Source organism: Phlebotomus papatasi, chromosome 2 (assembly GCF_024763615.1).
Source record: "Phlebotomus papatasi isolate M1 chromosome 2, Ppap_2.1, whole genome shotgun sequence".
Classification (NCBI taxonomy): Eukaryota; Metazoa; Arthropoda; class Insecta; order Diptera; family Psychodidae; genus Phlebotomus; species Phlebotomus papatasi.
In genome coordinates, this window is record NC_077223.1 from 18,347,798 (window position 1) to 18,363,125 (window position 15,328).

Genomic DNA, 15,328 nt, shown 5'->3' on the forward strand with positions numbered 1-15,328 from the left:
ATTTGTTAACTGCGTCCCCTGCTGTCTTACATTAGTACCACCCTCCAAGGGAAAATTATGCAAAAATAACTTTGTCAATTATTTATAACTCAAGGCATATAAAATTTATTTCTTTGTTTTTATTACCGTTCCCAACCGTTCCACAATTTGATCAGTTTCGTGTATTAATTAAAGAAGAGGCAACTAAACTTTATACTTCTTTTATTACCTTTTACCACTGGATTTTTCTTAATGTTTTATTCTTTTTTTTCTAATTGAGACCTTTTTATGGCACAAATTTGTAAGAAGGAGTTACCCTGTTTTGTGGGTAAATAAAAGCATTGAATTGAATTGAATTGGAACATAACACAGTACAGTTTTATGAAAGCGACTGGAATGATGAAAGCTCTAAAAATACAATGATTTTTTCGATAAACTGTTTTTACGTAAAATGTTTTCAAGATTGAGCTTGCAATGGGATTTTAAATTCTTCGTAAAATTTACATTTTTATCTTCTTAATCACAGTGTTATTGAATTTTTTGTCACATTCTTGATCAAAATATTTTTATTATTCTTTACCTCTGGACTGACGTCTGTAGCATTGGCACTGGATACAAATTCCCTCAAGAAACCATCAAGTTCAGTTCCCTCGATATATCCGTTGGCATCTTTGTCATAGTGACTCCAAACTTCCATAAATTGATTAGCAGACAACTTTCTAAGTTCCCGGGATTCTGGATCACGGTATTGTCGCATAAAATTGTGCGCTTTTTCAATATGAACTCTCTTAGATGGATCCATTCTCAATTGTGTGGTTTTTGTGAATCCTGAAAAGATGAAAAGACATATCAAATAAAGGTGATACAATGTAAGAACCAAATATATAGAAAATCTCTAAGGAAATTGTGGTGGTGAGGGTAAGTAGATAAAAGCCATTTTAAAGTTAAAAGGTCTTCCGTGTAAGTTCTTGTGACATGCTTTTGCCTTTACTATTATCAAATGACCCGGAGATTTCCTTCTCCATCTACGAAATAGTCTCGGGTACCATCACAAAACTGCTTCAATGCAGCAATTTTGCCCGGGTTTTGTGTTTTCTGGGGCAATATAAAGAAAATGGGCCATCAGTTGAGCTAAATTTTCACACATTTTCGACAAATTCCTTTAGAAGTGATTCCTATCTTAAACTTTCCCTTCAAATTAATTATCATAATTCAAATAAATAGAATAACACTCGTAAATTGTATTTGAAAAAAATACAGATAATGTGTTGGAAACATTTATTTTGCCCAAGAAAAACACCATTTCACGAATTTATAGAAGGAAAAGCGACAAAAGATCACACTCATCATCTTCATTTATTGCATGTCATTACCATTTTCTCTCCTTTATATCTTGCTTTGGATGACCCCATCTTAACACTACGAGATTTCTCGTGATAAACTACCAAGTCTCAGACTTATAGCAGTTCTTTTTGTATGAAAACTTCTATCCCTATTCTTTTAGTGATTGCGAATTTTCTGCACGAATTGCTTTATTTTTCTTATACATGATTTTTCTTGACAATAAGTACATAAATATGTATATTGAGTATCCAATATTAGAACGTCACATAATATAATATTTAGGTATATAATGCTATTTCTCCAGCTTCGTATATAAATGTCGTAATAATTTTGCGGAGAAAAGTGAATGATGGTGTTATTACACATTGAGTATTATCAATAAACAAAAGTTCGTAATAAGCCATTTATTTAATCACTTTCATTATTATTATTAATTTGGGTATTTAGTATTTAGTCTCATCAATAGGGAAAAGTAAAGACGATTAAATTAATGCATGATTTTAGAAAATAATGATAATGTTTTGGAAATTGTGCAATATATTTTCAGACAACCATTGTCCAAGTTCATATTCATTTATTCGAGAAAGATTCTTTGGATAAAATTAGTTAATGTGAAGTGAACTCCTACCTAACTTACCTAAAATCTAAAATTAATTTTTGGTAATTATAGTAAGGTGGGGTAACTGGATCGTTTTCCGAATAGTGCTACTTAAACGCTTGTTTTTGGACTGATGAAATGCTTTTTTACTTCTTTTAAATCCATAGAATTATTCACAGTTTCATTCAGAAACATAATACAAAAAAAATTATCAAAAATATTAAAGAAAATTTATAAAATAATGATAATTGTGAAATAGTCAGCATGCACTAACTGGGTCGCCTTTTCGCTAATTCACTTTTAATGAAACCCTTGGATTTAAAATACGTTTTTCACAAGGAAAAAACAATAAATGTTTTCAATCAACCAGCTGTCATTAGCGAAAATATCACTGCTAAAAAATTTTTAGTGAAGAACCCAGCTGGCACTAGATTGACATGAGTCGATTACACTCACTTATTAAAGGGATAAAAATATTATTTTTGCTTTTTCTCAAACTTGAATAGTTATATTATGTTACTGTAGTGACTATATTACCGAAATAAAAATAAAAATATTATTTTAAATGGACTAGTCATAAACGATCCAGATAGCGAAGCGCCCGGATTAGCACACTTGACTATAGTTAATTAGACCAGAAAATATTATAAGCGTCGTTGTTTTGTTTTGTTTTCAAAACAAAGTGAAGATTAGATGTATATTGCCACTTATTCGGAATTCTAAAAGAAAATATTTCAGCCACCACGCGAACGAAATACAAAATAATTTTCTTTTTGGTTTTCGAAACCGATCCTCGAATGTCTTTTCTCTTGGACCTACTCAAGCTTTAAGTGCTCAAAATAATGGTCTTCTCCTCTCCAGGGTGTTTCTCAATAACTTGGGGTGATAGGATCCCGTTACTCACCGAATATCCTAAATCTAAATCTTTAGTTCAATGCTACCCGCTATACAAGGGGAGATTCATATTGAGAAACCCTTGACAATTGTCCGAAAAAAGCTTCGCGAAAACCGAGAATCCCACAATATGCATTACGAAACTCGAGAAACCAGAAACCCTTGTCAGTAAAAATGGGAGTGAGTTACCCCTTGCCGCAGTATTAATTTAAACCGAATAATAAATCCGAATCAGATCGAACCTGTTCCAAATTTATATATCAAATATATTCAAACAGAATTATTAAACTCGGGAGACATTGCTCTTAACGACATCGCCCGTATAGTAACCGGGTGCCTAAAGGGCATGTCAGTAAATAAACTCTATCATCAAACAAATCATCTCCAGTAGAGAAAAGTCCAAAGTTCTTTCTGAACCGAGTGATTTTTTCTATGGTCCCAAAAAACCAAGAGCAAGGCTGAAATCTCGTAAGAGCTTTTGCTACTCTATTAAACCGCTTGACCAATCTCCAGAGTAGGCCAGACTTAATCTGTGGAAGGAAATCTTTCCACCAGATTTTGTCGAATTAAGGGAGAGTCTTCCTTCTAACTAAACTGGTGGTGACCTAAACTGTAAAGTAATTGAAGGACTAAAGTTACTAAAAATTCGTTCCCGACAGCAATTCGGATAAAAATTGCCCAGGAATAAATCATCTAAAATTACTCAATTTGCGTATGATGTATAATACCATGGTAAGGAATGGGTTAAAGAATAATTCAAAGACATTGAAGTGTAGAGCAAAATGTTCATCTAGTTAACTACTGAAACATTTGAAAATGTAAAAAAACACCGAAAAATTTTTCTAATTATATTATATTATATATACAATATTTTTGAATGAAGTTATTAAAGAATAAAGGGGCCAATCCATCTCAAAACGACCGAAAAAATCGCAAATCGAGGGGTCATGGTCTTAGATGTTTTTGAATTTTACATATGTTAAAGTACACGATAAAATAATATACCCCTATTTTTTTTTTTCGTCTGAAAAAAATTCCTGGCCGGAGATAAATGGCGTCAAAGATGGCGCCTCGCGCTTCATTCCTCAATTGCGATTTTTAGCAAATATTTTAAAATGCTCTATTTCGGGAACGGGTTGAGATTTCTTCTTACTCTTTTTTTTATTTGAAAGATAATTTTATACTCTTTAAAACGATATACTTGATTTTGCATTATCTGCTAAAGTTTTTTTGTAACGGTCTTTTAAAAAAATTTTTAAAAAATTTAAAAATTAATTTTTCTCAAAAACCCCATTCTAAAAAAAATTGATTTTTTTACTGTTGATCAGTAACATTGAGTACTATATTCCCTGAAAAGGCGAGCTTCCACTTTTGCACTTACTTTTTTTTAAAAATATTTGAAAAATTACCATATTTTCAAAATAAAAAAATAACCAGCTAAACTCAAAATTTTGAGTTCAACTTTTCAGGGAATATAGTACTCCACAATACTTATAAACAGCCAAAAAATCAAAATTTTTCGAAATCAAGTTTTTGAAAAAAAAATTTTTTTTTGAGTTTTTAATAAAAATGTCTTTTATTGACAAAAATCAAACTTTAAGATACATTTGACACATGTGTCAATATGTAGATTTTTTTTAATCGGAATTTCAAAAAAAAATTTTTTATAATTTTTTCAAAAATAATCCAAAAAAATTTCCAAATTTTTTTTTTTGAAAAACTAAAAGAAAACAAAAAACATAATTAGTACATGTGTTTAATATGATTTAAAGGCTTATTTTTGTCAATAAAAGACATTTTTATTTAAAACTCAAAAAAAAATTTTTTTTCAAAAACTTGATTTCGAAAAATTTTGATTTTTTGGCTGTTTATAAGTATTGTGGAGTACTATATTCCCTGAAAAGTTGAACTGAAAATTTTGAGTTTAACTGGTTATTTTTTATTTTGAAAATATGGTAATTTTTCAAATATTTTTAAAAAAAAGTAAGTGCAAAAGTGGAAGCTCGCCTTTTCAGGGAATGTAGTACTCAATGTTATTGATCAACAGTAAAAAAATCAAAATTTTTGAGAATGGGGTTTTTGAGAAAAATTAATTTTTAATTTTTTTCAAATTTTTTTTTAAATACCGTTACAAAAAAACTTAAGCAGATAATGCAAAATCAAGTATATCGTTTTAAAGAGTATAAAATTATCTTTCAAATAAAAAAAAGAGTAAGAAGAAATCTCAACCCGTTCCCGAAATAGAGCATTTTAAAAAATTTGCTAAAAATCGCAATTGAGGAATGAAGCGCGAGGCGCCATCTTTGACGCCATGTATCTCCGGCCAGGAATTTTTTTCAGACGAAAAAAAAATAGGGGTATATTATTTTATCGTGTACTTTAACATATGTAAAATTCAAAAACATCTAAGACCATGAAGGGTACCCCTATGGTCGTCTTGAGATGGATTGGCCCAAAGATATGGATTTCCCCAAGACTAAAAAGCACTATCCGCAACCGTTTTGCGCCTGATCTAATAGTGATTTACCGGGCAGTCTAGCAAACACTGTTTCACTCTCTTTTTTAAATTTCTCTCTATTGAATCTTTTTCTTATGATTAAAACCGATTCCATGTTACTATCCATTATTTGTCTCTACCATCCAAATTAATGAATTACAAAGAAAGGGATAGAAAATGCTATGTGTATGTAATTTGTGTTTAGCTACTCCTACAATTTCCCTTGAGTTGGGTGAAAATCTGTCAGACGTCTCTGTTGACTTTTATAACGAGATAGATTGATTGATTAAGGGAGCAATCAGAGTTAATAAATTAAAGATAAGGACTCGACTTTTGATCTTTTAATTATATTATTGGTTAACGTATTAGTTGGATTCTACATTCTGGTTTTGAAATATCGATTTTATTGGCAGAACGCTTTATTTAGGTTAATTGGTATATCTATCTTCTATTGACATATCTATATAAATCCAGAAAATCTTGCATACAGCTCTTATTGAGCTAGTATAATTACAGATTTAATATGTAGTGAGGTTTATTGTGATGCACCTTGTTTTACTGATGAACCTTGACCCATAAATTAATCCACCAGAGATTCAGTTTAAATTATGAGAAAATCGTGTTACGAGCTCTCTGAATCTATGTTGAGAGATACCCTTACAATACTTTAGAACAGTCTGAATATTTTAGAAGAGACATTTTCTACAACCACAATATCCGTTGTCCGAGGTGCAAACCAAGTTTATCAATCTTTAATAATGGTTGAATAAGTTTTCGTACAAGATATTTGCAAAAAAATCATACGTTTAATTGTTTTATACGGTTGAGATTATTTTATTTAATGCGATTTTTATCTTTACTCTCTATTATGTAATTAAAAGTTTACTCTCATAAAATGTTTTATTTTCATCGTGATGTGCTAGAGCCAGAGCTCGATAAAATTCATAGCTGCAAAAATTGACGTGTGGCTTTCGTATATGTTTCGAAAAGCGGGCATTTTGTGTGTCTTGAAGGCTTGCTAATAACGATTTTTTAGAGTCAAATACTAAAACAGCTTTAGAGACCGTATTTCTCAACTAATTTGGACCAGTTTATGTTTGTTTGAAAGGTCTTGAAATCCTGACCATATTTCAGCTGTTTTTAACCGGCAATTAACCGATTATTAGGCGATAATTAGTTTCACTTCAAAAATCAAGTGTAGGGGAGACTAGCGCAAAATTTGTCAAAACGAAAATTTCAATATTCACTATTTTCTAAAATAAAAGAGACTTAGGCTTGAAATTTTTAATATAGATAGCCTTCATGAACCTTCTTAAACTTACAAAGTTTCAAGGGATTCGAGGAAGGATTATGTAAAATAAAAAATAATGAAATTTTGAGCCCTATTTTTGGAATATTTGGCTTACAGAAAATATTAATACTGATTAGCTCAATTTAAGCACATTTCTCGTTAAGATAGAGAAAAATTATCTTTGACAAAGTTGTAGAGGAATAAATTTCCTATAAAAATATGTCTATTTGATATTTTAAACGTTTGCGAGTAAAACGTCACAAATTATCCGAAGACTGACAAAATTTGCCCCAGCAATTTTGAGAATCTCCACAAAATCGACTTTTAGAAAATGATTCGAAAATCACACTTCTTTCGAGATAGAGGAAAATAGTCTTCTGCAATGTTGTAGAGCACTAAATTTCCTTTAAGAATATGCTCATTATAAATCTTTAAATGTTCTCAGAGCTCGTAAAAGAATTAAATATGCGTTTTGACAAGTTTTGCCCCAGTCTCTCCTACTTATTGCTTCTCTATTTTAAACAATTCTATTATGGATTCGTTACTAAATTATGTGTGAAAAGAAATTGTGAAATGATTAAAGATGGGAACGTGATACTTTTCCCCTTGCACTTGGCGATTAAATTCTTTCAATAAATCAAAAAAGTGTTATGAAATTATTTTTAGGGTGTTCATGTTCACCTATCTAGGGGAAACTGGGGCACCATCAAACACGGGGTACCACCAAACACTGCGATTCTTCAATCGGATATTCGACTTCAGAGGATAAGACCTATAGGAATTTATAGGCACTATAGGGATGCTTGTCCATTGAAGGAATGGTCGATATAGTCCAAAAATTAGTGTTTGGTTCCAACCAATGTTTGGTGGTGCCCCAGTTTCCCCTATGTCACGAATTCGAACATTCATGGAAGAATAATTTCCGATTTTATTTCTATGCATATGACATTTGGATTTTCTAAATAAATGATTTAAGTTAGAATTACGTATATGCTTATACAAAGCATATAATTTCAAAAATGTATTATATCACTTCAGTGGCAAAAATAAGCTGAAGGAATTGGATGTTCAGAAGTGAATTATACCTATCTCTCTAGCAAACTGTCTTACGAATGTTATTAAAAGTTTTACAGATTTTTCTTTGACGTGTTTTTTTTTTTAATTTTCCATTAACTGAGCTCTGCTATTCAAGATTCCTACAGCTTCCGAAAACACTTTTCAATTTATTCTTTACTTTACATATATATTGTATATAGTAAATGTTTTCGTCGAGGGGTTACTTACACATAAAGTTTTTTTTTATTTGAAATTGAAGTTCAGTAGTTGGAAAAATTATCTCTATTGCCAAGTACAAGAACGTATCAACAAATTTTCTTAAACTTCAGAGTGCCTTCAAACTTTCTTTAACCCCTTGATTCTGTTGCTGTGGAGAAATCAAGGGTTTGAGAGAAAGTAGGTGAAATGTTTCTTCACTTTATTCTATGTTTACAAAAATGTTGAACAGCAATATATTTTCATGGTATTTTTCCTGTTGAAGAATGTGGCAAATTTCCATATATATTATTTTGCTTTCCTTATAAGATATCCTTTCTGTCACAACTTTTTATTATCCCAAGATATCTTGTCTAATATGCCAAAATTAATTCACTTGCTAGCTTTTTCAGCATGTTTATTAATTGTGGCAAATATCTCTATAACAACCTGATTTTGCACTTTGATTCAGGTACACTATATATATATTTATGGAACCAATTGTATGTCATGACAATTTATTATGACATTTCGATGGGAAAAATCAATGGTTCACTAGAAGTGAACTAAAAATATTTTCAATACGTCCTCTGTCAATGAATGCATTTGTTAAACCCTTTTCAACGTCATATAAGCGTCATGTGTTCTTTATTCATATAATAATAAATTGCCTTTTCATGAACTTACTGGAGGGTTGCCTAAATAAAAGCAGACAAAAAACAGAATAAAACTTCCAATGAAACTTGGGCATGGATTAAACTGTAAGTATTTTCTTTACTTCGATCATTGGAAAATAAAATTTGATGTGATTTTAGGAAATGGGAAAGAAGAAATAAAATGAAATCACCTTTGATGGTACTTAATTAGTCTGAAGAAGATATGAGATTTAAATCTCTGACTTCAAAGTTACTCTTTTATGAAGATTATTTATTAATTCTCAAAATTCTATATAACTTTGACCGCGTTCTTTGATTGGCTAACCCCTTTAAATGCTTTCAAGCTGTACTCTATCAGGGAAAGCAATGAAACTGAAATATTTTATGAGATTAAATATTTAATTACATGTAAACAATACTTTACTGGATCAATTCAGTTTTTTTATTAACCAATGGAAAAAGATTCTGGTCAATTTGTTTGTAGTCATTTTTTTTATTAATATCATTCATTTAAAAAAATTAAAACAATATTGTAAAATTGTAGTATTGTATATAAATATTTACGTATATAGGAAGAAACTCACAATGATTTGAAATAATATGATCTCTGGTTTTCTTAATTTGAAAGTTTCTTCAAAAACATGTTCCTCTAAAAGAAAAATATTTTGGATTTTGTCTTTTCATACAAATATGTGCAAACAATTTCTTGAATGTTTCGCTTATGAAACCACAAAATTCTCCGGGGATCCTTCGAGAAGAATAATGCTTTTGCCACTTTAATAAGGCGGAAATCATTAATTATTTAGATAAGATCGCCAGTGCTATTTGATGTTTTTAACTGTTCAAAACTTCACGAGAGAGCAGAGGGGGCTAATTTTTGAAACTCTTACTCGCACCCGCGAGTTCTTTAGTGGACGAGAGAAATCAACTCGCACACCCTGCAGATTCAGATCCTTCTGTAACGACTCCTTTATAACATAAAGTAGGGGAGTCTGGGGCAAAAAGTCACAAAACGGATATTTTATTATTTTACAAGCTACTCGAGCGCTTTAAAAATTTCTAATTAGCGCAGTTTTATTTGAAATTTACCGCTCTACAACTTTGTAAAAGTAATTTTCCTCTATTTTGTAAGGAAATACGTTTATCGAACCGTTTTCTAAAAGGTAATTTTGTGCCCATTCTCAAAAATGCTGGGACAAATAGTATCAGGCATGGTATATTATTATATTTTGATTCGCTAAATTCCGTAAATTAAAAAAAATACATAGATAACATATTTTCATAGGAAATTTATTCCCCTACACCTTTGTAAAACAACAAGCGGCGACACATGGCATTGGCGTTTCTTCTCGCCGTGAGACATCATAAATTGTTTCGGTTTTTCTTAATTTTGCTCCATACCTTTTGTTACTTTTACCCCAAGTGGTCGTTCTTAAAAAAAGATTGCTTGAGAGAAGAATCTTTGTAAAATTCTAAAATAGATAGTGGCTTCGTATTCAAAGACTCCGAATCATTTTGGAAATAATCATCAGTGCATAAATGTTGAATAATAAGTAAGTAATAATTGATAGATTCTTCAAGGAAAATATTTCAAGGGCTAAAAATTCTGATATTTTTTTTTATTTTCTAAATTCCTTGTTTGAATTCGAAGAAACATACAATATCGAAGAAGATTTATGGAAGCTATTTGTGGTAAAAATTTTAAGCCGCTATCTTATTTATCTTGGAAGATATTGAATTTTGAAATTTTCGATTTGTGATATTTTGCCCCAGTCTTCCCTACTCATAACAGGTAGTCAAGAATCTGCGGGGTGTGCGAGACAAATTCTCTGAGTTACTTAAGAGCTCGCGGGTGCGAGTCAGAGTTTCAAAAATTAGCCCTGAGTTTTCACAATCCGTTTTTTCAACTTCTCACCATCTTGGCTTCCAAATGGTAAAAGATAATTACTTCCGGTCTTCAGTGACCCGGCTTCCTTCAAGTCAACATTTTTTAACGAATACCGAATTAACTTACCTAAAACCCCGCACCCCTCCCATAACCTCCAAATCCTGGCGATTTCGTTCATTTTCAGATATGTTTTCTAGTTAGTCCAGAGGAATATTTCGTCAATAGACAACTTTCATGGGTTAAATCTCTATCTTGAATTATTCAAGATCTAAGGTTTACCATCCTGGAGGGCCTATTTTTCAACCGATTTAGTCAAATTAATTTTTTTTTAACGTTATGAAATTCCAAACCCGTCTGCATCGGTCGCAATCGACAATAAATCGGCTTTTCGGTAGCTCTCTTTTAAAAATAGGGGAAAGTGCCCATGCTTTTCACGGTGCCAAGTTTCACAATGACTAAATTTTTCCTATGTTTTTTTCAATAAATGTGGCTGATCGCACCCATATTAAAAAAAAAACTAAGGGAAAGTGTCCTGTTTTTAAAATATATTGCGGAGTCACATTTATGAAAAATTTAGTTAATATGAAGCTTGGGCCGTGCAAAGCATGGGCACTTTCCCTGACTGATTTTCGCCTTTTTTCAGTCTTCTGACCCATAATTCATATAGTAAGAGATATCGACTTCCGGTCTCTAATGGCCCCTACTAAAATAACATTATTTCGAAACTAATCACTTTCTTTTCTCGCTCTTTCCCTTCATTCGTTTGTAATCTCCCTAAACAGCAAAAATGAGGTTTTTCCAATTTTTCTTTAATTTGATCAAAGCTTTTTTTTACGATTGTCGGATGAGGTTTATAATTAGTCCAGTTGAATGTTTCTTTTTGAACAATTTTCAACTTCAAAATGGTTTTATGGTCATTGATGAACAGATTTAAAGTGGCAATGAACTTAAAAATTGCGAAGAATGCAGAGCTAATTTTCGGGAATTCGAGTATCTCGCAAAGCCTCAAACACTTTGACACTTCTTTTTTAACTTCAGAATAAACGATTATCTTATCTTTTTTTCAGATGAGGAGAATATGAAGTGGACAAAAATGAGGGACATGTTAATGGTCCCAGAGTCAACTTATGGGGGATCCCCTGAAGATCCCAAGTCTTTATCTCCGACCGTTTGACTTTTTTGAGTGATAGAAAATTGGGTAACCAACCCAAGTGGGAAGTCACGAATCTGACGGCGTTATCACACTTGCACATTAAAATTTTAATGTGATTCACATTAATTGTCGCTTGTGACCGTCCAAATATGTTATTTGTGTCTTTGAGTCACTTAGTATTTGGGGTTTTTCTATTTATTGATAAAGAAGTGGACTTGGCCTGCAAAAATAAGTTTAAATTTACATAAAGCATAAATATTTTTCACATTAAAAAATTAAAGAGAAAATCGCATTAATTTTTCGCATTAATGCTATAAATCAATTTATATCAAGTTTTGCGGGCCAAGTCTACCTTTTTATCAACAAATAGATCAAATTTTGAATATAAAATGATTCAAACACACAAATTACACATTTGGACTCTCACCAGCGACAATCAATGTGAATCATATTAAAATTTTAATGTGCAAGTGTGATAACACAATGAGGCTAAGGAACTATGGGTCTGGTCCTTCTAGAGAAGGTGGAGGGAGGGGCTAATAATCCCTCACCGTACAAGTAAGATTGTTACGAAAACTCGCAAGGTACGTCTCATAGGACGAACTTTAAGACAGTGACCTATTCTACGTTTTGAAGCAAGCTGACGGAGAGTCGCCTAGACTGGAAAAAGTCAGTGCGAGAGGCCCAGTTCCTTAAATTGACTTTACAGCCATCTAAGTAAGTAAGTTTGATTTACAGGCATGTAAACTACTACAGACGAGCAGACGGACAAACAGTGTGACGTCAAAGAACTTAAAATTTAAGATTTCCAAAATTCTACCAAAATATGAACCCCTGGGCACTACACTACACACTAGAGAAATGTATATTTTCGTATTGAAGAAAATTGCCTACGATTATGTAACAAATGATAAATATAGACATAAAGCTTTCTAGTGTGTAGAGGTCGTTAGGAGATAAGGAGATAAGGAGTCGATTGTATATAACTCAAAATCGAAGGATTGTATTACTCTCCTCTCTGTGGAGTTTGAGCAGTGAAAATTATAATGAAACATATTTTATCGTGATGAATATTCATGCAAAATTTCAAGAGACACTGTTAAACCTTTAGAGAGTATAGAACCTTTTGAAAAATTGGATCACATTTATTTCCCCAAAAGGATCAAAATGAACCATTTATATTTTACTATAATATAGCAAATTATATTTTATTAATTGAGTTTTAGTTTCAATTCGATTGCCAAATTTTGAAAAGACAAGGATTAGAGGTTATCTAAAATTCTTTCTTATAAAAGAAATCATAAATTTATTGTTTTTTATTTCATCAAAAAGATAGTTTTTTTTAAACTGTTTTGTAAGTGGAATTTGATAAATCATTTACAAAACAAATTATAGAAAAGTAAAATAATTATAACTTAAATCTATCAGAACGATCAGAACAGACTTATAATTTTACCACTATCTTTGAATTAATGCAGTCTTTGTTTCTTCAAAGAGTTTTACTTCGGAATTTTAACTAATATTGGATAGTGGTAAATCGGCATAGCTATTTTATCTGCGCTGAAATCCAAATATTAATGGATCAACTCGTATACTCTAATTTCGAGACATTAATGTTTTAATTCAATACATTGTAGTTAGTCTGCAAAGTTTCTGGAGAACCACAAATGGATTCAGGCCTTTCTACAATTTATTAATCATTTGGTTGTGGCTTTCGAAGGGAGTAGTAAAGTGGGAAAGGAACAAAAACAAACATCCTTGATAGGAGGAAATTAAATCATAATGAAACTATAGGATGGTACTGTAATTCGTATTGTGCCAAAACCACTGAATACGATTATATAGAATTTTGTTGAACAGTCATCTCACCAACTATGGAAACGAAAATGTTCCCTTGGAAAATCCCATAACTCATCGCTTTTACAATAGATTTGGAATTATTTCACCCTCTATGCTGTATTTGCATTTTCAAATAAATTTTCTGGCCTACGACTGCCAGGAGCAGACTGTTTGAGGATCATTTTTTCAAGCCCAATTAAATTAATATTTTAACTGAAAAATTGAAACAATTTTTTTAGAAGCAAATACGATTAAAAGATGCTCAGAATGACTCAGAATGACTCAGAATGTATGCATTAAAGAATCTTTAGGATTTATGTAAAGGAGCTCTTAATTCATCATAAAATGTGCGCTTCATTTACTTCAGAATGCAAGGAAAACAGCTTTTCCAGATCGGATTTCACCAAATTGTCTTTAATATCTTTCTGCATTAAGGGGTTACATGGGTCTGTCAGGTCAAAAAAAAATTTTTTTTTTTTATTTTATAGTAACGTTTGAAAAATATTTTCTGAAAATTTCAAGTCAATCGGAGTAAAACTTTCGGAGGAAGAGCAGTTTTAGTTATGCATTCCGCTCGCGCGCGCATTTGTAAAACTTTAAACGCGTTTTTCTCAAAACACCGTTTTACAATGCGGTAGTCAAGATTACTCAGAGTCTACTGAACCGATCTTTCTGAAATTTTGCATACTTGTTTTGAGAAGTATTATCTAGTGTTTGAACGAAGGATTTGCACTTCCTTTAATCAGAACCATTTTTACAATACAAAATGTGTTCAAAAATAGGGTAAAATTGATACTTTTTTACAAAAACTTTTGCCCAAAAACCAAATTTTGTTTTCATCAAAAATCCTTCGTTCATCCAGGGGTCCACTAATCCTCTAACAGAGTATATTCGGTTTTTTGATTTCAGATGAACCTACTGGACAAATCCTGCCAACCGTAAGGTATGTTTTTTTTTAGGAATGTTTCCAAAAATCATCTACCAACGGTCGAATTTTCAAAATTTTTCAATTTTTTTTAAAATTTTGTTCTAAAGTTACTCTTTCATACACTGAGAGAAATCCAAAAAAGTTAAAATAACATTCCAGAAATGTTAATTTTACCCTGCATTATTAATTCGAAATCGGTGTAAATATTATGCTTTTTAGGTGTATTGGGGGTTAAAGTTACCCTTTTTCATGTTAATTTTACACTTCAAAAGGTGTAAAATTAACATTAAACATGTTGATATATTTTACACCTAAAAAGTGTTAAAGTTACGAGGAAAAAAAGTTAATAACACTCTCTTTTTTTCTCAGTGTATGCCAAAAATTGGAATTTCTAAAATATTTTCTACACAATAAATTATTATCAAAGGCCTATTTTTTGACCTGAGAGACCCATCACTGAGAAAAAAAGAGGGTGCGATTAACTTTTTTTCCTCATAACTTTAACAATTTTTAGGTGTAAAAATATATCAACATTTTTTAATGTTAATTTTAGACCTTTTTAAGAGTAAAATTAACATGAAAAAGTTTAACTTTAACCCTAAATACACCTAAAAAGGGTAATATTTACACCGATTTTGGATCAATACTACAGGGTAAAATTAACATTTCCAGAATGTTATTTTAACTTTTTCGGATTTATCTCAGTGATGTAACCCCTTAATCAAACAATCTGATGGAACCAATCAATATTTACAGATAAAAGATTATAATTTTCCATAAATAAATTTTCTCCTTGCAGAAACTTAAAATATCGATCAGAACAAATTGTTTTATAGCTGGGAAATCAGTGTAGATTTTGTAATAAAGCTTCGTCACTTGTTAAAAGAAAATCAAAAGTAACATTTCAAGAATTTAAGAATATAATTCATAATCTTTTGTTATTATAATTATGATAAAAGTTCCTCAGCAAAAAATAAATGACATCACCCTAAACAGAACTTCCATATCAA

At 31.2% G+C, this 15,328-nt stretch overlaps 1 protein-coding gene across 5 annotated transcripts in view; it reads right to left on the reverse strand.

Moving 5' to 3' along the window:
• The window catches only part of LOC129802914 (calbindin-32), a 64,163-nt gene that overhangs the window by 19,063 nt on the left and 29,772 nt on the right, over positions 1–15,328 (reverse strand). For all 5 annotated transcript variants that reach the window (XM_055849129.1, XM_055849128.1, XM_055849130.1 and 2 more), the window contains one exon: positions 560–807. In XM_055849129.1, coding sequence (XP_055705104.1) covers positions 560–781 — 222 coding nt within the window. In that variant the 5' untranslated portion in view covers positions 782–807. The remainder of the gene's footprint in view (positions 1–559; positions 808–15,328) is intronic.